This window comes from Cervus elaphus, chromosome 25, assembly GCF_910594005.1.
Source record: "Cervus elaphus chromosome 25, mCerEla1.1, whole genome shotgun sequence".
NCBI lineage: Eukaryota > Metazoa > Chordata > Mammalia > Artiodactyla > Cervidae > Cervus > Cervus elaphus.
The window spans coordinates 59637142-59660622 of record NC_057839.1 but is presented as its reverse complement, the minus strand read 5'-3'; the positions used below and the strand labels follow the sequence as shown (position 1 = coordinate 59660622).

At 39.7% G+C, this 23481-nt stretch overlaps 2 protein-coding genes across 2 annotated transcripts in view; one reads left to right on the top strand and one right to left on the bottom strand.

The window, feature by feature from the left end:
• DNAH5 (dynein axonemal heavy chain 5) overlaps positions 1–23481 on the bottom strand; it is a 324549-nt gene that overhangs the window by 178842 nt on the left and 122226 nt on the right. The window contains exons 22-31 of the mRNA XM_043887792.1: positions 22324–22457; positions 17681–17882; positions 16657–16892; positions 14093–14311; positions 13001–13063; positions 11686–11924; positions 10732–10972; positions 7495–7694; positions 3953–4106; positions 1883–2046 (exon numbers count right to left, since the gene is read on the bottom strand). Of these exons, the coding sequence (XP_043743727.1) occupies positions 1883–2046; positions 3953–4106; positions 7495–7694; positions 10732–10972; positions 11686–11924; positions 13001–13063; positions 14093–14311; positions 16657–16892; positions 17681–17882; positions 22324–22457 (1852 nt within the window). The remainder of the gene's footprint in view (positions 1–1882; positions 2047–3952; positions 4107–7494; positions 7695–10731; positions 10973–11685; positions 11925–13000; positions 13064–14092; positions 14312–16656; positions 16893–17680; positions 17883–22323; positions 22458–23481) is intronic.
• On the top strand, positions 12269–12847 carry LOC122683881 (60S ribosomal protein L35a-like). Its single transcript, XM_043887793.1, has 3 exons — positions 12269–12471; positions 12680–12692; positions 12788–12847. Exons 1-3 carry the CDS (start codon positions 12269–12271, stop codon positions 12845–12847), a joined length of 276 nt encoding a protein of 91 aa, XP_043743728.1.

The following is a 23481-nucleotide window of genomic DNA, read 5'->3' as shown; positions in this document are numbered from 1 at the left end:
AAAGGTAAACTTCACAAACACACAAAACAAGCCTTTCTAGGAATATGTTAATCTGGATGGACACAGGGAAAAGACTCTGAGAGAAACTAATTTTCCCACGCAATGTTTTTGCATTGTTCTGTTTTCATTTCTTTTGTTACCAACTTTGCCAAGTGGGATTCCATATTCGATTGGGAGACTGTTTTTTTCCAGAACTGATTAAATTTCTTCATTTTTCACAAATATAATGCATATACTTGACTTAACCTGGAAATTTTTGTACTTTGTAGAGGACAGGAAAAATTACACCCAGGGAGGTTTTTTTTGGTTTTGTGTTTGTTTTGTTTGCAAATGTCATGCTATGTCAGCTAAAGGCTGACAATTCCAACTCTTAGGGTTGTATCCTTTTATTTTTTTGTTAAATTTAGCTGTGCTGGATATTAGTTTCAGTACACAGGATCTTAGTTGCAACATATGGGATCTAGTTCCCCAACCAGGGATCAAACCCAGGCCCCCTGCATTGGGAGCTCAAGAGTCTTAACCACTGGACCACCAAGGAAGTCACAGGACTGTATCTTAAAAGAATCCAATGAATCAGTCGCTGAAGCAGAAGCAAAATCCAGCTACATGGAAGGAATGGTTTTGACTCTGTTCTCTGCCTCCAGGAGCTACAAAAACCCAGTGAATATTTTTCGTTCTATTCATCACCCTACTTTTGCTGCACTTTTGTTTCTATATTTAACATATTTCTACTTCAGTGATTTTATCATGATTAACCAAAGAGTGAGAAAATTACTTATTACTCTTGGAATTCATCCAGCCTCCACATACATCACTGCAGATGTGTCTGCATATATTGACAGGTATTAGATTGGGCTCTTGTTTTTGTATAATCCTGATTGCTTGTGTATACTACACAGTTCATCCTGTTCTTCAGTCAGTCAGTCAGTTTAGTCATTCAGTCGTGTCCAAATCTGTGATCCCATGGACCTCAGCACACCAGGCTTCCCTGTCCTTCACCCACTTCCGGAGCTTGCTCAAACTCATATCCAGGGAGTTGATGATGCCATCCAACCATCTCATCCTCTGTCATCCACTTCTCCTCCTGCCTTCAATCTTTACCAGCATCACAGTCTTTTCCAATGAGTCAGTACTTTGCATCAGGTGGCCAGAGTATTGGAGCTTCAGCATCAGTCCGTCCAATGAATATTCAGGACTGATTTCCTTTAGGATTGACTGGTTGGATATCTCTGCAGTCCAAGGGACTCTAGAGAATCTTCTCCAACACCACAGTTCAAAAGCATCAATTCTTTGGTGCTCAGTTTTCTTTATGGTCCAACTCTCACATCCAGACATGACTATTGGAAAAACCATAGCTTTGACTAGATGGACGTTTGTTGGCAAAGTAATGTCTCTGCTTTTTAAAATGCTGTCTAGGTTGGTCATATCTTTTCTTCCAAGGAGACAGCATCTTTTAATTTCATGGCTGCAGTCACCATCCATCCTCTCAGTTCTCTATCTTGTACTTAGTTGAGTTTAATGAAATAATTTGCTTCTTCAGATCTTTATCCAAGAAAGATATTAAAAAAACAGGTATATTCATTTTAAAAACAATGAAAATATTTTTCATTATTTTTCATTATATGTAGGAAAATATCTGCAAGATCTTGTCCCAGTGATGGAAGAAGCTGTTAATCTTATAATTTCAACATCAGAGAAAATCAATTAATAGTAATTCATTGGAGAGTGGATAAAGCTCCAGAAGCTCAGTTTTATCTATGCCACAGTGTTGGTCATGAACAAAGTCTAAGCAAAAGGAAACCAATTGGCTAATTCCATCTAGTTTCTCTGATCCCTTTCATCTATAGGATGCTAATAGCCTTCACAAAGCCAGTGAACTTACCCAGTAAGGGATTTCTGGCAGATTTCCAACTGGTCCAGCAAGTGTGGTAACAGCTGCCCCAAGGTCTCATCTCCAACACAGCACTGAACCACACTGGGCATCTCATGTGCCCGAGTCATGATCTTCACCCAAGATTTATCGATATTGGAAAAGCGCTTGGCTTCCTACAAGAACAAGGTAACAAGGCACACTCAGACACATCTGTGACCTCAAGGATAGAGTGTTTCACATACCTCCCTCTAAGGCTGGACTTCTGACCAGTCTGGATATCTGCATACACCTGAAATGTCATATGTGCTCTATTTCAATTCTTCCTGGGCCTTTTGCACCATAGCACCCCTTCAAGTATGGATATGAGAGCTGGACCATAATGAAAGTTGAGCACTGAAGAATTGATGCTTTTGAACTGTGGTGTTGGAGAAGACTCTCAAGAGTCCCTTGGACTGCAAGGAGATCCAACCAGTCAATCCTAAAGGAAATCAGTCCTGAATATTCATTGGAAGGACTGATGCTGAAGCTTAAGCTCCAATACTTTGGCCATCTGATGTGAAAAACTGACTCCTTGGAAAAGACCCAGATGCTGAGAAAGATTGAAGGCTGGAGAAGGGGACGATAGAGGATAAGTTGGTTGCATGGCATCACAGACTCAATGGACATGATTTTGAGTAAGCTCCGGGAGTTGGTGATGGACAGGGAAGCCTGGTGTGCTGCAGCCCATGGGGTCGCAAAGAGTCGGACATGACTGAGCAACTGAACTGAACTGAACTGATCCCTTCTTAAATAAGAATCTTCAGCTCAAACCTGGGACTGACATTATGTTAACTGAAAACAGAAAGTAGATATAAAAATAATAACACAAGATAAGATAATCTGGGAGAAAAGGACCTTCCCAATTGTTTTCAAGTATCTCCAAATTAAGTGAATCTTATGCTTTTCAAGCTTTCTAAATTGAGCATTGAATCATTTGTGTATTTAGAAAAATGGACATTTTAAAATTTTATAATTAAAATTAATTATAATATAACCTTAATATTTTGAAATATTTTTGAATAGACTTTTTTTGGGAAAAATGGAAAATGTAGAGTTTATTTTGAGAGAGTAGGAATACTTATTTCTTAAAATTTTCTGAATTTTACCAATGAGCACATATATCAAATATGAGACCAAGAAACTCCACCTAGCTCCTCCAACATTATATGTGAAAGTTTCCATTATTAAGTCCAATTTGAGACTCTTGTTCACCAATCGAGAAGAAAAACATGCCCAAATATAAGTGCAATAATAAATACTTAAAATTTTAATGAATGGATATATTTCATTGGTAGCCACACACACACACATCTGCTAATAGATCTGTCCTCTATCATTAAACTGAAAATTAACCAAAGACAAAGCTAAGGAAACTGAAGTGAACACTCAACATTATCATGCTTCTAAAACTTATTGTTAAAATGTTATGATTTTGCAAACAATTTAAGGTAATTGGATAAGACTCCTTGAAATCTGTTAAAAAAGAAAAAATTTTAATCTCAAAATATACTCCATACGTACCTAGTGATATGATTATAATTTGTTGAGAAAAACACTCAACATCTTGATAAAAGGCCTGTGTTGTTTGGGAGTTTTTCCTTGCAGATTCCCGCCCCTCAATTTTACACTACAGATATAATTGGGTATATTTTATAGTGTGAGTTATTTTAAGCTGTCAGTAATAGAACAAATTATCCTACCATTGTCAAGATAACAACTCTGTAATTCCACAGTGTTCTAATTTCCACCTTCAAATTATCTGAAGAAGTATACCAATTATGCAGGCATTCATTCTTTGATTTTTAACCCTCCATTTCCTATAAAACTTCACAATTTTAAAGCACTCTTACTCTTATTTCCATGCCCCTCTCTTCCACAATTTCTCTCTCTCTCTCAAGAATAGTTTGACAACAACAACAAAAAGATTGGAGAAGGGGTGGTTCAATAGAGATAGAAATATTTTTGCATTTTTAAAGGGATAATGAGCTATTAGTTCTCGAAGTTAAAAACCTAATGAAATCACAGAGAAATTTCTAAGACCTTGGGAAGTTGCTTGGCAATGTCTCCTCCAACAAAGACGGCTTCTAGGTAGATCCACAAGTTTTGCACCATCATCCAGTTCTCAATTATGTCTGCTGAGTTGGAAAGGTGTTGTACCCACTTTTGAATCTGGGCTTTGAATGGCATATTGTACCTAAGATAAGAAACACATTAAGAATTTGGGGATTTGGGGTATTTCATGTTTGTAGTTTTCAAACTAAGGAGGTTTTTAAAAATCCTGATTTTCACGTATTTCATTACAACTTTGATTATGTGGCTGCTTTTAAAATGATGTTACCATATTTGTGTAGGATATAAGATTAATATAAGTAGAAATCTATTACATTTAAATTATTAATGACATCATTCACAATGCTCCTACTCTTATTTTTTCTGTACTTGATAAAATATTCTCAGAGAAATGTTAACATGTCTCACTGTGATTAAATGTTAATCTTTTCCCTTATATTTCTTCTGACTTTTGCTTTATGTATCTTTGTTTCTTTGTTGTTAGGTGTCTAATGGTTTATTCTGTCTATCTTCTTAGTGAATTGTACCTTTTATCATTAAAGATATTCATCTTTGTTTCATTTAAAAATAAATAAACTTAAAATAATTTTTAAAAATAAAGCTATGGTTTTCATATGAAAAATATTAAAAATAAATAAATAAAACGATGCTACTGAATGCTTAATTCATCACTCCATGCTGGGCATTGTTAAACTGACTTTTCCCCCTTTTGATTCAGAGCATAGAGAGGTGCCCTGCAATAGGAAATGGCAGCCCACTCCAGTATTCCTGCCTGGAGAACCCCATGGACAGAGGAGCCTGGTGGGCTACAGTCCAAGGAATTGCAAAGAGTTGGGCATGACTAAGCACACACACACATAGAAGTGGGAGACGTGCCATGTGAGGAGCGGATCAGACGTTAGACTGGACTCCACTCATTCCAGCCTTTGTTGCTGCAGTCAAGGGAATAGCTTTCTCTCTGCTGACCTTCGGTGCCTCTTCCATGGAGTCTCTGGTTTTTCATGCAATGTGGAACCATTACAGAATCATTGGAAGGGACTAACAACTCATTCAACTTTCAAGCATGATACTGTCTGGACTCTCTTTAGCCTGCCCTCTTCTGGGCCTCTTTCCAACTTCCCATCCACTCCTGTCCACCTCACTCATGTCTGCGTGTACACATGTTTGAGGGTTTCTTCATGTCCACACATGACAGCCACTTCTCTGCTTCTCTCATAGTTAATCTATCTTCCCATTTTCCTCTTGAGGCAGAAAATGATGGTGGTCTTCCAAAGTCTTTGATCTTTTTCTCCTTCTTCTTTAGATATACAACCCCATTTCTACCTACACTCACAGGTGCCCGGTTAAAATACTGAATTTTCCAGCCTCCTTTGCAGCAATGTACAGTTGGGAGATTCAGTTCCACATCAATACTTCTCAACCCGTGCTGCATATTCTAATTATCTGATAAAGATGAAAAACTACCAATGTCTGCCTAGATCCCACCCCCAGGAACTCTGATTCAATCAGTTTGGGATGCAACACAAGCACTGAGGTTTTGTTTTTTTTTAAGTTCCCTAGAGGATAAGACGGTTGGATGATATCACCTACTCGATGGACATGAGTTTGAGCAACTCCGGGAGATGGTGAAGGACAGGGAAGCTTGGCATGCTGCACTCCATGGGGTCGCAAAGAGTCAGATGTGACTGAGCGACTGAGCAACAATAACAAAGCTATGGCTAGTGTGTAGCCAAATCTGGAAACCACTTTTCCAGATGAGAAGTGAGCAGCAGCACTGGATGTAAAGAATAGATGGAGGAGAAGGGCTACACCTGGAAAACAGAGTGAGTCGGACAATGCTTGGGTCCCCAGTGAGGTGGCAGAGCCCACACTCCCACCTGAGCCCTTGACCTTGGGACTCTGTACGTGAGAAAGATACAAACTTCAGTCTTGTTTAAGCAATGTTGCATATGGCACTTCTGTTATTTGCAGACAATCTTAATCCTAAATGATTGTACTTCCTTTCATTGCTTTTCCTCTTCTCTTTCTTCTCTGTTTATTGGTCTCTCTAGTCCAACATTAAATGGACTTGAAGTCATCTCAACTATTAGTCATATTAGTGAATAAAATTTTCATTTCCATATTCTTATGTGCTAAACAGATTGCTTTAATATTCTACACATCTTTCTGGGGTTTTTATTCATGTTTTTCACAAGAATATAGGTCCAGAGCAACAGAGATATTTGTTCCACTCACTGTTCTATCCAATGCACCCAGAAGACTATATGGCACGTGCTGGTGATGATGATTTAGTCCCTAAGTCGTATCTAGCTCTTTTGCCACCCCAGGGACTGTGGCCTGTGAGGCTCCTCTGTCCATGGGATTTCCCAGGCAAGAATACTGGAGTGGGTTGCCATTTCATTCTTCAGGGAATCTTTCCCAACCCAGGGATCAAACTCGAGTCTCTTGCATTGCCTGTGGATTCTTTACCACTGAGCCACCAGGGAAGCCCATGGCACAGGGAAGGTGTTCCCTAAATTTCTGTTGAACACGTGTTCCTCACACAACTCTGTCTGTGGGTTCAGTGCTATTGGTAAGAAAAGGTTACCCATTCCTAACACTATGTTTACTTAAGGTATATGTGTACTTTTTCTACTTCCATAGGGTATGTTATCTTCCATCGGTCCTTAATTCTGGTTGGGTGTAAACAGTAACCGAATTCATTTTTAAAAAATCACCAAATTCTAATTAATCCATTGGCCAAAAAGTCCATTAAGGTTTTTCCATATTGGCCAACCCAACAGTGCAGACTCAAGGCTACCAATGGTCTAAATCGCTTAAGACTTAATTTTATACTCTCTATTACTCACTTCAAACACTTACACAATCACCCTATATTTGAGAAAATCCTGATGAACAAAAAAATTATTTCAAACAGAGCAAGAGGCAGCACTGAACCAAAGAAATCTAAGTTTCTGAGTCTCTGGGTCACATGTCCAAAGTATGGCAGCTTTCTCTACTGCTGTTGCCTAACAGAAATGTTAGGTTGGTATCGGTCTGTGCTATTTTAATTCTCTTTATGAATTACATTCATTCTCCATCTTAATCTGTCACCTCATTAAAGCATGTACACAACTAAGGGTTTCTAGTCCATAGATGTTGACGAAAAGGTTTCTGAAGTAAAATAATTATTCTAAAATTCAGAATAATTTTCCCTCTGGAATCTAGAGCCTGTCGAGCTGTCAGCTGTGCAGTGAGGCTTGTCAGCAGCAAAGCTGAAATACTCTGCAAAATCCAAGTGGCTAATTACATGTTGTGTTATTTTGCCCAATTGAGAGTCTCCAACACATCCCCCAAAGAGAGGATAATGAAATAAAAACAGTATTATCCATGCTGTGTCAAGGGCTAAAATTAAAACAAGTACTTCTGATGTTGAATAAATTTAATGGGGGGTACTGTTGTGTTTCTTAATTAATCTCCCTTGAAGTGTTTGGTTTTACAGTTCTCAAATCTCAGGGGAAAGACTGTCCTACCTGTTGCTCAGGAGGGAACCCAGTAACATCAAGCTGTCTTCCATGTTGGCGATGATTTCTGATGTACTGTCTCCTCTCAGGAGGAGCTCTCCACGGGTTTTAAAGCTGCCAAATGTGAATGTTTTGTTGTCCCATTCATTAATCACTTGCTTCAGCTTTTGTTCAATGTCCCTCTCTTTCACGGCACTGATACAGATGTCCTATTTAAAATGAAAGCTCTCATTTAACCACACGAAAGTCACACATCATTCTTGAATAGTCAGTTCAGCAGAGGTCCTGTCTTCACTCCTTCTTTTATATGCATCTATGCGAAGAGTTGACTCACTGGAAAAGACCCTGATGCTGGGAGGGATTGGGGGCAGGAGGGGAAGGGGATGACAGAGGATGAGATGGCTTGATGGCATCACCGACTCAATGGACATGAGTTTGAGTAAACTCCGGGAGTTGGTGATGGGCAGAGAGGCCTGGTGTGCTGTGATTCATGGGGTCGCAAAGAGTCGGACATGACTGAGTGACTAAAATGAACTAAACTGAACTGATAAATACTATATATTTCCAGATCTAGACTATAGTATGTCCTCTCCCACGTGATGTAGCAGTTCAGATGCCTGATTTTCCCCTAGGTGGGCCAGGTTCGATTCCCAGTGTGGAAAGGAAGATCTCTGGGGGCTTCCAGGTGGCCCTAGTGGTTAAGAATCTGCTTACCAATGTAGGAGACATCAGAGATGGGGGTTCAACCCCTGGGTAGGAAAGATGCTCTGGAGGAGGAAACAGTATCCCACTCCAGCATTCTTGCCAGGAAAATCCCAAGGACAGAGGAGCCTGGTGGGCAACAGTCCATGGGGTTGCAAAGAGTCGGACATGACTGGCATCTGAGCACACAGCACAGACCATAGTATAAGAAACGGTGTGTGTGTGTCTCTAGGGCCTTCCCTGGTGGCTCAGACAGTCAAGAATCGGCCTGCAATTTAGGAGACCTGGGTTCAATCCCTGGGCTGGGAAGATCCCCTGGAGAAGGGCATGGCAACCCCCTCCAGTATTCTTGCCTGGAGAATCCCATGGACAGAGGAGCCTGGTGGGCTACAGTCCATGAGGTCACAAAGAGTCAGACACAGCTGAGCGACCAACCACAGCACATAACATAGTGTCTACAGATATATATATAGATATAGATTTACCCTAATTTGTAAAACTTTCCACCCAACTATTCCAGAAAGAAAGATGACAGAAAAGATGTGCAGAAGTGAAATACTATTCAGCCATAAGAAAGAAGGAAATCCTGCCATTTGGGACAACATGGATAGAGCTTGAGGGCATTGGGTTAAGTGAGACAAGTCAGACAGAAAATCAAATCCTGTAGGATAGCCCTTACACATGGAATCTTAAAAAAAAAAAAAAAACCTGAAAGAAAAGAAAGTGAAATGGTAGTTACCAGGGCTAGAGGTATGGAAATGGCAAAGATGTTCTATCTATTTGCAAATAATAGATAAATCAGTCTTAGAGATCTAATCCACAGTTCAGTGATTACAGACAACAAAACTGTATTCTAAACATCAAATTTCCTAAAAGACTAGATCTAAATTGTTCCCACCAGTAGAAGAAATGATAATTGAGGTGTTAGCTAACACAGTGAAGATTTTATTGCAACATAAATGTATCAAATCATTATTCTGAACACCTTAAACTTACACAATGTTAAATGTAAATGATATCTCAATTAAAATTAGGATTAAAAAGAAATGCAATAATATTTTAATTTTACAGCTTTAATCAAAGATTCAAAATTTAACATGTCTCTCCTGAAACTACCACAACATTGTTAATTGACTATATCTCAATACAAAATAAAAATTTTAAAGTTTGGGGGAAAAAATTTAATGTGTCTCTGATTTAGCTCTAAAGTCGAATCAATGCAGTACAAAATGAAGGAATGAACAGAAACCTGCCATCTTCCTAGTTCTTGGATCCCTTTCCCCGTCTTCTCTGCAGCCTTAACTTCTCCTGGACCGTTAGTCAAACTCATCCTTGCTGGCTTCCCACCTCACACTGCACTCCCTGTCTGGATGAGTTCTTCCACCATCACGCAGCCAGCAATCTTCTGTATCTCCAGGAAAATCCCACATCCATTTGCCTACTGGGCTCCTCTGCTTGGATGCATCAAGGGAACCCAAAACACAATCTGTGAATATCGAACTCATGCCCACATCAAGCTCATGGTCTTTGCACCTCATCATTCTATCTGATTTCCTTTCAGTTTTCCCCGTCTCAGTCATAAGCACCATCATTCACCTAGATCTCTCACCAAGAAATCTAGGGTTCATTCTTAGCCCCTCCTGTTTCCCTACCATGTTCCCTCCATCATCAAATTCTGCTCAGTTTTACCTCCTAATGACCTCTTCAATCTTTTCTCCTCTACTCCAGCTTCACTCCCTGCCCCCTCAGCTGATGCATCATCTCTTGCTTGGGATATTCATATAAGCTCCCGATAAGTTTTCCTAGGATTGTCCCTTGGCATCTTTCAATCCTTTCTCCTGACAGCTACCAGAGTGATCTTTACAAAATGCAAATTTAACCACACCATCCCCTAATAAAAATATATCTCCCAGAGGGCTCACGATTACTCCCAAGATTGAAATCGATGGCATGTTCTAGCCCCCCTCCACCTCCCCATCTTCAGCTATCTCCTCTGTCCCCCACCTTCACACCTCAGCCACCCTGGCCTTTCAGTCCCCTATACCTACACCTCAGCCCCTTCACACCTGCTGTTCCACCTGCCCCACACTACCTTCTTTGCACTTTCCAAGCCCCTCACCCCCTAACCACACAAGCATACCCCCTTCACCCAGAAGTCATGCCCATGCACCCCAGCCTTGTTGATTTTCATCCCCCTCCCTCCACCCCCATATATGTCCACCCCATTATTAGAGGCTCTCATAGAGCAGCACACTTCCACTTCATTTACTGAAGCTTGTACCTACACCTTCATTTGTACAATTATTTAATGATACAAATGTTTAATGGTCTACGAAGGCAGGAATGCATCCTTCTGTCCCCAGCACTTAAAACAGAATGTATTACATAAATATTTGCTGAAGAAGTAACAGCTGATTCACAGGAAAAGAGTTTTGATTGTCCTCACCTGATTTCCTTCTCCAACAGTCCATAAGGTAGGAAAATTATGAAATAAATCCCCTGGGACCTTGATCTCCCATGACATCGTATCCTCTATCATCATACCTCTATTTCCTCCTTGTATTTCAGAAGAGGGGCTTCCATGATATTTCTTAACTTGAAAGTTTCATTCCCCACATCCAGACGGTGCCCAGTGACAGTCGTTATCCTTTCCCAGTGCCGTTCCATCATGGCCTTACTGGCCATGTGCTCCAGCAGTGGGCAACACTCACTAAAGTCATCAATGGTCTTCTTCAGATCCAAAAAAGCCTGCCAGTCCTTCAAGGCTCGGGGCAGCTTCCTACACCTGCAAAGAAAAGCCAACATGAAAGGCCAGTTGAATATAAGCCTGGATGTCTCTAGTCCAAGACTGTCTGCTAGCATTTCTATCAAAAACAGTCACCCAGAACAGCCACCACATTGTTAAATCTCATGACTCAGAGGAGAGCTGTAGGATTTACATTACAGAAAACTGCTCCTCCCAATCAGGGCTAATATTTTCAATTCCTTCATAAAAATTAGGTAAGAGGCATTATTTTAAAGAAGGTGCTTCTCAATTCAATTCAATTCTCCAGACACATATTGAGACCCTACAAAGTACAAAGCACAGCAGAACGCACCAGCTTATCAACTGAAAATTACAACCAATAACCCTCCATTTTCTTTAGGTACAGTACTTAAAGGATGTAGAAAAATCAAAGGGCTCTTGCTTTTATTCCAAATACATCATCTAACATAAACTTCAAATGCTTGGTAAGTGTAATATAAATAGCGATCAGCTCTAAGCTGCAGAAAAGCCCCTGGAAAGATTCATCTGGGTTTAAAGGATGCACTTGTCTCACCAGCTACTCACAGGGGTAATTAATAAGTAGTGTTTGACAATGGTGATGTCAACAGACAATAAAATGAAGCACAATGTGCTCTTGAAACATCTAGGTGAAAAGAGAACCCAACAACCTATCAAAGAAGAAAGCATTTACGGTTCAATAGCTCTGGGCATGCTAAACATTAATATCTCACCTGTTCTGGAACTCTAAAAGTTCACTGTTGATTTTTTCAATATTTACTTCTGACCACAGGATATCGTGATAGCTATTTACAGTGTCTATGACACTGTTGTACAGAGTGTATATTTTCTGAAGAAGATTTAGTTGCTTCTTGATTTCGAGAAGCTTAGGATACTGCGTGACCGGCAGGCCAAAAAGCTCCTCTCCCCCAGTATAGGTGATGTATTTCCGATAGATATTATCAAATTGATTCTAATAAAGATACAAGTGAAAATTCATCAAAGATGGTTTACACATGAATAAACATGCAAATTTAAAAAAGATTGACCAATAAGCAAACATGCATGATCTCTGATTCCATGTAAATAAGAATACTGAGGAGTACCATTAATTACATGGGAACCAATTCTAATTATAACCATACCAAATTACAGTTTTTAAAAGGTAAGTAAGTATATACTGTATTCCACAATGAGCTTCTTTATATTAAGGTGGTTGGAGGGTGGGGGAGTATATGTTTAAAACACATTGAGCTCTTTCAGCCACCTTGGACCCTGTGGAGGCCTGCTGGGAACAGGACCTCTAAAACAACAAACATGTCTGGCAGGCTGTGGGGCAACACCATTTTTGCTGGCTGTAAGCAGGGTCTACAGAACCAGAGGGAGTACACAGCTCGCCTGAAAATTGAAGGCGCATGTGCTCGAGATGAAACTGAATTCTGTCAAGGCAAGGGATGTGCTTATGTGCACAAAGCAAGGAACAACACAGTAACTCCTGGTGGAAAACCTAACAAGACCAGGTAATCTGCGGAAAGATAACCTGAAAGTGGCTCAGTCATGTCCGAGTCTTTGCAACCCCACAGACTATGCAGTCCATGGGATTCCAGGCCAGAATAGAGCAGGTAGCCTTTCCCTTCTCCAGGGTATCTTCCCAACCCAGGGGTCAAACCCAGGTCTCCCGCATTGCAGGTGAATTCTTTACCAGCTGAGCCACAAGGGAAGCCCAAGAATACTGGAGTGGGTAGCCTATCCCTTCTCCAGTGGATCTTCCCGACCCAGGAATCGAACTGGGGTCTCCTGCATTGCAGGCAGATTCTTCAACAACTGAGCTACCAGGGAAACCCAACCATAACTTGCGCTCGTGGAAACAGAGGTATGGTTTGTGCCAGATTATGAAGCAGCCTTCCTGCTAAGGCCATTGGACACAGAATCCACGTGATGCTGTATTTGAGGATTTAGACTTGCCGAAAAGTAAGTAAACAAAACTGTGGAAATAAAACACATTGAGGTTTTGGTTGTATAGGAGGTCAAAGAAACTAAAAAGATTACCTGAAACATGATAAGTCTATCACTGGCTTCCTGGGGTTTCAGGCCACTAGCCATTGGACCATTCTGAAACAAACGGTTGAGAAAGACAAAATAAAATGAAGTATTTGCATACAAATTTCATAAGCTCAATGTATTTGAATATCAAATTTTGTTTTCATGCATGTCACATATAGGATAGGAAATGTTGCTTTTTATTTGTAAAAAAAGAAAAGGGGGGGGGGGCGGGGCGGGGCGGGGACTCAGGAAAGTGACTCATTTGGAAATATTTTCAAGGCCAAAAAAGCCAAGTTAATGTCAGAACTTTCATATGTCAAGAAATTTTGAAAATTAAAAATATGTGCTATTCATCTACTAGGCAACACAGACAAAGAAGGGTCAATAATTGTAAGAAGCACAGTGTCTGGTTTGAACAAAAGCACTAATACCACACAACCTACAGAGTTCACCACTCTAATACCTATTTCTAAAGTGACTTGTAATATTAACATTCTAATCAGGTTTTCCTACATTAGACCACCTTAAAAAATCTGTATGTCTGTGCTTCCTCAACCATGAAGTTGATACTTGAATCCAGTCTCCTAACTTCATTCATTTTGGTGTGTAACTGATTAATAGATAAATATTTTACCCTATACTTTACACATTTCCCCTCTGCAGCACATTATAATTGGTTGGAAATGGGTCTCCTTAAACAACTCATATACATACAGTTAAAATATGGACTCAATCTGTTTTGTCCACTTTTGTATCTTAAGCACCAGGGGCAACTCTGCAATATTTGCAGAATGTGAATGCTATGAGAGGGATGATCACAATAACTATAATTGAGTGATATTTGTCTACACAAATTTAGAAAGATACCAAACACTTCAGTAAGAGACCAATGATACAAACAGCACTTTTTACTTTCCATTTACAGTTGAAATTATCCTGGATGAAATCAAAGGGGAAAGGATTGTGAAAGGGAAATACCTTTGGTCTCATAATAATAAAATTTCCATTTCTGGGGGGATTTCATTGAATTTGACATGTGAGCTTTAAACAACATTTGGTATGCTGTATTCACTCTTCCCCAAATATACAGAGTCATACCACATCATAGTCCTGATAGAACTGGTGACACTCTTGGAGGAAAACCTCCACAGTACCAATAAGCTCTTTCCTGAAACCAGGTTGTAGTGAGACTAGTTCATTCTGAACTTCGCTGGCACGTGCCAGAAGCTTCTCCCAAGAGTAACGCAGGGTATCCACTTTGTCCATCTCCTCCTTTGCTATCAAAAGCCCATATTTGTTAAGTAGGGTATAGGATTCCTACAAAAAGAAGAACAATTCAATTTCTGCCAGTCAGATGCATAAATCTACACACAGTCATCTTTTTAGGGCATCAGAATGAAAAAAAATCAGCAAGACAGAGCAACTGTCCAGAGTTCTAGTTTCTCTACTTGCAAACCTGGAAAAGCTTAAGCAAGCAACGGAGCCACTGAACTTCAGCTCCCTCATCTGTAAAACAGGAAAATTTCCTGGATGCATCACAGGATTTTCATGAATATGGAAAAGACATCATTTTAAATGCATTTTGAAAACTATAAATCATTATACAAACAAATGGTACTTTTACTTAGGCCCCTAAATTATATTTGAAGACTATAAAATTAGGTAGATGAAAAATGTAGAACAATTTAACTGCTAATTTTAGAATAACAAAATGAATCAGTTTTAACTCTATCCTATTTCACTTTGTTGGTAAAAGGTTCCAACAGTAAGACATAGGAGGGCATTCTTGAATCACACCCTGAGCCAAGTCATTGCCTTAAGGATGAAAAATCCTGGACTATTCTTTTGTCTAGAAGATTAAAATGAGGCAAAGTTTGGTTTTCATGTGAAAAAAAATTTCCTAAATATCCCTGGCCTCTTCTCCCGCCATTACTCTTCCTCTTAGACATAGAATAAACACCTGATTGTTGACTTGAGGAAAAGATTATTGATTTGGGCATGTAGAGCACAGGGTCTCTCTCCCTCCCTCTTTCTCCTTCAAGGCATGCCTCCAGTCAACACTTCAGTACCAATCAAATGAAACAAAGTAACACAGATTGGCAGCTTTCCAGTGTTGTCTTTGACGGATGAGAAAGTACAATTCTGGGACTTCATTCCACAAGCCCATTGCAAGTGTGCATAGGATGGGAAAATGGGGGAGGTGAGACACAGTAGGAATATAGGAGGCAAACACCAAACCAGATCTTCCAAATAACTTCTATCAGTACTAAAGATTGTATCTTGATCTTGACTACTTGACAAGGGTTTGTCTTAACTCTCAGGTCAGGGGTAAGAGTTGGCAATTGCTGGATCCCTTCTCCAAACTCCCCTGGCCCTATACCACATGGGGGGTCTTTGCCTTGGCGTTTCAGTTCCCATGAATGGCACAGTGGAAATGTTATTTTCCTGACCCAATACAACAAAGGCACAAACCTGAAGTCATCTCTGCCATTTTCACTGTAAATTGAAATTTTCCAAAATTCAAAGTGCAGAAAATATGATACAAAGCTATGATCCTGACTATCAGAGTTTAAGTCCAGACATTTAAGTTACAGTATGATGAAAAGAGGCTTCCCTTGTGGCTCAGATGGTGAAGAGTCCACCTGCAATGCAGGAGACCCGGGCTCCATCCCTGGGTTGGGAAGACACCCTGGAGGAGGGTATGGCAACTCATTCTAGTATTCTTGCCTGGAGAATTCCATGGACAGAACAGCCTGGTGGGCTACAGTCCATGAAGTCACAAAGACTTGGGCATGACTGAACAACTAAGACACATGATGAAAAGACGATGTTTTATATCTGAAATTGTTTCAATGCTAGTTATAGTAGTCTCACATAGAGGAATATAGCAATCCATTCCTAATCAAGAATTTTCATCTAGAAAAGATACGATAAAAACAAAAGTAATGCACATTAATAAAACTGCATGACTTCTTTGACCCTCAGTTTCCATGTGTGTGTGTAGGGGGTTGTAGCAAGGATGAAACAAGTTAATAAGGAGTAAACTCATGAATGGGCACCATCAGTGCCCCATCCAGGTCCTGTTTACCAGCTGACATTTGCATCCCAGCTCTTGGGCATGTTGGCTGTAGGAATTAAGCTGCCTTCTTCCCTTGAAAATTGTCCTCAGCTGACAGGACAGGAGCCTCCTCATGGGGAAATTATGGTCAAGGACCAACTCTCTGGGGGAATAAAGACAGTCCCCCTTGCCTCAAGGTGGGGTCAACTGAGTGGTATACTTCATGCTCCAGAACTGCCTCTGGGGTCAGGCTGACGTTAGTCTACAGCTAAGATCACACCCCGGGCTGGCTTCCTCCCACACCCAACCTGGTCCTCCCTTGTTTCTTTCACTCTGCTTCTCTCATAAGCACTCGTCAATAAATTACTCATGCAGAAACCCTCATCTCAGGCTCTTCTCTTAGGGACCTCAGATGCCACACAAAGGACAAGATCTGACCCCTCAGGGGCACCCTATAAGGTCAGGTATCAACATTACTGAATCATCATTCATGGGTTTAGCATCCATCTGTAACTCCAGTCCAGACCTTGTCAATACTTCCTCTAATAGCGATCAACATCTGGAGATATTCCTACTGACACATAAACAAGTGATTATCAGTTACCTCAACGGGTCCCACTTGAAAGTCAATGGGGATTTGCTGCTCCCTAATTTCCTTCAGTGCTGCCATGGCAATTCGAATATCATCTAGGTCTTTAATGGGGCGATTCAGTTTCTTATTGAAGTCTTCAACAAGTGTAAATATGTTTTCCATTTCACTTCTGTATTTTTGGTTACAGTGACGGCTGATGACAACCATCCAGGCCTTCGTCTCAGCAGTCAAGGTGAACTTCAGGTCAGCTATAAAACCCAAGTGTCCATGTTCAGTTTGAAAACCTTGAACCAGTATGAGGAGAACCAATGCAACTGTTCACCAATAGTAAATATTTTGCAGCCAAGAGCCCTTTAAACACATGAAAAATCAAACTTGAAAAAAAAGTTAGTCTTTCCTAATTATTATATGGGCTTCCCTGGCTGTTCAGTCCTAAAGAATCCACCTGCTAATGCAGGAGATGCAGGTTCAAACCCTTAGTCGGGATGATCCCCTGGAGAAGGAAATGGCAACCCACTCAGGAATTCTTGCCTGGGAAACCCATGGACTGAGGAGCCTGGTAGGCTACAATCCATGGGGTCAAAAAAGAGTCGAACACGCAACTTAGCAACTAAACTACAACAACAAATTATTGCATATTCATTGTATAAAGCCTGTTTTGCAATAATTGAAAACACATTCCAAAATGCCCCAAAAAAAAGTACCTAAGAAAACTGCTGGAGATAAGCCTCCGATGCTTGATATTGTTATTTATTAAAAACAGTACATTTTAATTCCAAATATGAGAGACTCCTCCCTTCTCTTAATTAGCCTTTATTTTCAAGGTTTACCACCAAAATGTCCCAAAACAGTTCAGAATAAATAATTATGCAGAAGAGAATTAAAAACAAATCTACAAATTGGTCTTGAAGCTTGAGGCCCATAAAAGGAAAGTCAATCTTTAAGAAAGCTAGAACTCTCTGGAATGCTAATCTAGGTAAAGAGACAGAACAATACTGCTGAATTTTCATGACTGACTGAAAAAAAATGAACCAACCTGTATACAGGGCGATGGCACCCACACAGATGTACTCAGGCTCAGCATTAATTTCTTGCTCTAATTTTTGGAAGTAGAGAATCTGGGATTCAAATTCAGAAAGTGAGGGGTTTTTTATAATAAACGTCATAATAGTTTCTTCTTTCTCCTTTTGCCAAATGTGATCATAGCGTTTGAAGCAGTCCATGGATGTAATAACTTCCTAGAATATAAATGACAGATTTGTGTAGAAAAGGAAGAATCAAGAACGACATCACAATATAAATGGATATTTGCCAATTGCTAGGGGTTCCCATCAATTCATTAAAATGCTTAATTAGTGAACCGTCTGACTAGTTCACATGTGCCATAGAACTGGACCCAGATACAACAGTGAACACAGTAATCCGGGACTGGTAACACTAGAACTATCATCCTAGCCAAAAAGGGAGGGAAACAGTTTTTGGGAGGGTGGGGCGGCAAGTTGAGTCCATGAAATCTGTTGTGGACAGGGCCCAGTTGATTGGGGCTGGACCTCAGGTCAAAAACCATAGCTCAAAATCATACCACAGAGAGGGTGATGCTACAAGGGAAAAAAAAAATACTCTGAGGTCACTTTCTTCCACTGCTCAGAGCTCCTCCAAGACTCTCATGGGTGAAATCCACTGGAAATCTCAGATGAAACCCATTGATTTGTTCCCTAAGGTCAGAGCATGGGTATTAGATATAGAGAGACAAACAAATACATTCAGCATCCAACTCCATTGAAATATTACATAGAATCACACAAATTACATAAATATATTGGATAAGGATTGATATCCATACAGTATTAAGTATTTCTGTATGTTTCTACATCTTCACACCTTTCCTTTCTAAATTCCTTGTTAAGTTTTAGAGAAATCTTCATAAAGATTCTACAAACTTCCCATCATGTATGCTCCTAGGTATTCTTCAGTTCAGTTCAGTTCAGTTCAGTTGCTCAGTCATGTCTGACTCTTTACCACCCCATGAACCGCAGCACGCCAAGCCTCCCTGTCCATCACCAACTCCCAGAGTCCACCCAAATCCATGTCCATTGTGTCGGTGATGCCATCCAACCATCTCATCCTCTGTCGTCCCCTTCTCCTCATGCCCTCAATCTTTCCCAGCATTAGGGTCTTTTCAAATGAGTCAGCTCTCCGCATCAGGTGGCCAAAGTATTTGAGTTTCAGCTTCAACATCAGTCCTTCCAATGAACACCCAAGACTGATCTTTAGGATGGACTAGTTAGATCTCCTTGCAGTCCAAGGGACACTCAAGAGTCTTCTCCAACACCACAGTTCAAAAGCATCAATTCTTCGGCGCTCAGCTTTCTTCATAGTCCAAATCTCACATCCATACATGACCACTGGAAAAACCATAGCCTTAACTAGACAGACCTTTGTTGGCAAAGTAATGTCTCTGCTTTTTAATATGCTGTCTAGGTTGGTCATAACTTTCCTTCCAAGGAGCAAGCGTCTTTTAATTTCATGGCTGCAATCACCATCTGCAGTGATTTTGGAGCCCAGAAAAATAAAGTCAGCCACTGTTTCCACTGTTTCCCCATCTATTTGTCATGAAGTGAGGGGACCTGATGCCATGATCTTAGTTAGTCTTGATCTTAGGTAGTCTTCAGAGATATTATTTTCATAAAAATGACCTTTTTCCACTATTCTTATAAATATATGAATGGCATATAAGCTTTTTTTCTATCGGTTTTTTAATGAAAGGTCCTGTTAGCTACAAAGTGTGCTTTTGTAAGAGAACTGGCTCTCTTGCAATTGGCAAATAGGAAATGATGTCACTATAACACATTATCAAGTGTTACTTTCCCAGTACTTTGTTGGTACTCACTGAAGCGGCAGACCACAGAGGGGCACAATGCTTTGGCCCCTTCTTTCTTTTGGGTTAATTTGGTCTCCACTTTGTTTTGAGAATGTTCTTGGCACAGTTAGACCTGATTTTTGCATATTTTATCCTTGCTTCCATAACTCAGCATTTTTAACTGTTTTTTTACATCACCTTCTCCCAAGTTTCTTTCATCTTTGATAGTAAAGTTTCATACTCATTACAGTGTTATTAAATGGGTTAGTATCTTACTATGATTGTTACCATTTTGTTAACTACCCTGGTTACAGAATTTCTTACATTTTGTATGTTCCTCCCAACCCCATTTTTCTTATAACCCCTATTTTATTAAAGGTGCAACATTGCAAATCAGGCTTTTTAGGAACATATTTACTGTATTTCAGCAGAAACGCCTATCTTTCCACTTACTATTAACTTAACTCTTTACTAAGCCATATTTTCTTTTCAGATTAGCATGTTCAGATTTACTTGGTAGATAATTATATCATCTCCAAACAATTAAGATTTGTCTCCTCATTCTAATGTTTATAGCTCTTGGCAATCAACTTTTTCTACTGGCTAATATTATAATTTCAGAGTTACAACTGCATGAGAAAAAAAATTTAAGCTGAGAGTGAAAATGCCATTATTTGAAAGAACAGAGCATTTCCAACTGCACTCTAAATGGTCCAATTAAGTAAATTTCACCAAGTTGTACCAAACCAAGGATAGCTTTACCACCATGCCCAACATGAAGCTAATGTGTCACTCAAAACCTCAGGCTTAATGAGTTTTGAGACTTCCCACCCATTAAAACGCAGAACGGTAAACCTGCCGCTGAGTGTCCCAACCACAACCAATCCCCTGGCGTGGGCTGAGATGCAGACATACACACCCAGAATGCATTGCAACAGCATGTGGACATTCTCACAAATGGATGGTGGTTTGGAGAACGAATTACAGATCATCAAGGACCCGTGAATATGGGTAGAAATTCCAGAATCCCGCTCTTTCAACATCCAAGAGTTTATATTATTAAGAACATATCCTACCTAAATAAGTTTTAGACTCTCCTTTATTTTATCTGAAAGTGTCTACCTTGATTAAACTGGGACTTTTGAAAGCAGAGGTAACCTAGAATCTAAAGGAAAATTACATGAACTACATTTGTAGGATTGATTTATTTATTTTAATTGCCATGGTTATTTTGATTATTTGGTCCAGCTCATCTTTTCAAGCCAAGCAGTGTTATAAGCTGATGGCCAACCTTTGGATGAACTGAACATAGGTCAAGTTTACATTCTGATTCAGTTAGCTCCTATAAGAGGAAAGGGGCTGAGATCAGAAGATTTTCTGTGGTTGAGGAAAGGTCAATCACACAAAATTCAGAAGGGTCGATGGCTATAGAGGGCCACATTTAACACTGTGACCAAGTGTGCATATATACTTCCACAAACAATTTGGCCATCCTATCAATCTGGATAAAGTCCTTCAAGTTATTCTAAGTGCCAACTTTTTCTATTATTTTAAGAAAGACTAACATCTGTATATTTCCTTCATATAATAGAAAGGCAAATGTAACAAAAATGACACAGACATAAGTATTTTGGTGCCAGCAGGATATTAATTTCAACTACTTGGCTTTACTCAGATTTTCATAATAGTGTCTGCTTACATTCAGAGAAAGTAATGAACTTTATTATTGATCTATTTTATTGTGTTTTCCACAATTACTGAGACATTTGAAAGGATCCTTCAATGCTTATTATCATCATAAAATACTCTACTTACCTTTACATTTAGTATAGAGCTTGATAAACTAACCACTAGACAAATATTTGTTAAATTGAATTATGTGAACACAGTCCCTAGGGCAAAATTAAATACAGGACCTTCACGATATTAAGAAAGGAAAATAGAAAGTACAGAAATGCAAAAGCTTCCAGTTCCCTCATGAATACATTAAAATTAAACTTAGTATTTCCTCAATGGTTACAGCAAAGGCAGCTTTTCAAAACACTTTAAAACAAAAGAAGCTCATCCTATCTAAACTGAGTAATAGAAAAGATACATTTACTGAGTGACAGCTGTTCCCTCAAATCTGAGAAACACTTTTAAATAGTCAGCAGGTCTTAGTGGCAACATGAATATTTTCTTTTAAGGAGAAATTGACTTCAGAATTTTGAGTCTTTTTGACCACGAAAACAGATTTGCCTGAACATAAAAGGAAAAGTTGAGAGAAGAAGTGGTTGGAAGAAAAAAATTAACCTGAATTTATATCCATGTCCAATGCAAGTTTGCACTGATAATATTTTCAATATTCTCAGTATTATCTCATTTCCACATTATAATATATATAAACTTTCATCTGATATACACAAATATAAAATTATCATCATAAAATTAGAGTGTAAATCTTACTCTATTTCAAATGATACAAGTCAGTTCCAGCATCACTGACTCTTTGAAAGTGAAGTCTGACTTGGACTTTGAGAAGTATCAAATTTTTTAACAGACTTATTTGTATTATTGATATATAAGTGCATAAGTAGTTTAAGGCATGAAACAGGAGACAATATAAAAAAACAGAAAAGATAGTTCTCTTTCACCTTGCAATCTGGAATGAAAAATCTTGAGTTAAACATTTGCTGAGCACATACAAGATTCCATAAGTTGCTCACTGAAGTCACAGAGGGTGCGACCCAGGCTACGTGAAGGACAGGCTTTAATGCTGGACTTCACACAGGTACGTGTTGCAAAGCAAAAGAGCCTGGCTGCAAATCCTCTTGGCATACCTTTTTGGTGGAGCTGATGATTGTACTAAGCACAGAGACTAATTTTGCAATCTCTTTGTTGTCAGAAACATTCTTATAATAGTTCCTGGTTTGCACGGGAATGGGTAAGTTCACAGATGCTATCTCAAGGGTATCTAAAGGGAAAAAAAGAGAGAGAGAAATATTTATATCAACAGTATAGAAACGTGCTTTTAAAAGATGAGTAAATTTCTGTAATAGTAAGGGGGCTTCCATGGTGGCTCAGACAGTAAAGAATCTGCCTGCCGATGCAGGAGACCCATGCTCGATCCCTGGGTCAGGAAGATCCCCTGAAGAAGGAAGTGGCCACCCACTCCAGTATTCTTGCCTCGGAAATCTCTTGGGTAGAGGAGCCTGGCGGGCTGCAGTTCATGGGGTCACAAAGAGTCGGACACGACTGACTGACTAACACTGTAATAGTAAAGTGAGGACTTCTGAAAGTCTTCTTTATAAAAGCAATAGAGGGGACTTCTCTGTGGTCCAGTGGTTAAGAACCCACCTTGCACTGCAAGGGACGCAGGTTCTACCCCTGGTTGGGGAAGTAATATCCCACATGCCTCGGAGCAGCTAAGCCCGTGCACTGCAACTACGGAGGCTGGGCACTCCGCCTTTATCCCCTTTGGTAACAGATTGTTTTAAAGAAGGACTTGGTTCAGTGCCTTCCTCGCGGTGAGTTTATTTATCACCTCAAGGGATACGAGCACTAATTGAAAATTACACAAGCTCTGCCGTTTGCTCAGCTGCTTTAAAAGAAGTTTGAATAAATAAAGACTACATTTATCATCTATCATTAGCAACTTGGATGTCATATACTCCCTAATATTACCTCGGATATGGGGATGACACCATCCTAATGGCAGAAAGCAAAGAGGAACTAAAGAGCCTCTTGATGAGGGTGAAAGGGGAGAGTGAAAAAGCTGACTTAAAACTCAACATTCAAAAAACTAAGATCATGGCATCCAGTCCCATTATTTCATGGCAAATAGAAGAGGGAAACGTGGAAACAGTGACAGATTTTATTTTCTTGGGCTCCAAAATCACTGCAGACAGTGACTGCAGCCATGCTTGCTCCTTGGAAGAAAAGGTGTGAGGAACCTAGACAGCACATTAAAAAGCAGAGACATCACTTTGCTGACAAAG

What these genes read in the sequence shown, in the direction of transcription:
- LOC122683881 (XM_043887793.1), top strand. Translation starts at nt 12,269, where the DNA reads ATGTCTGGCAGGCTGTGGGGCAACACCATTTTTGCTGGCTGTAAGCAG.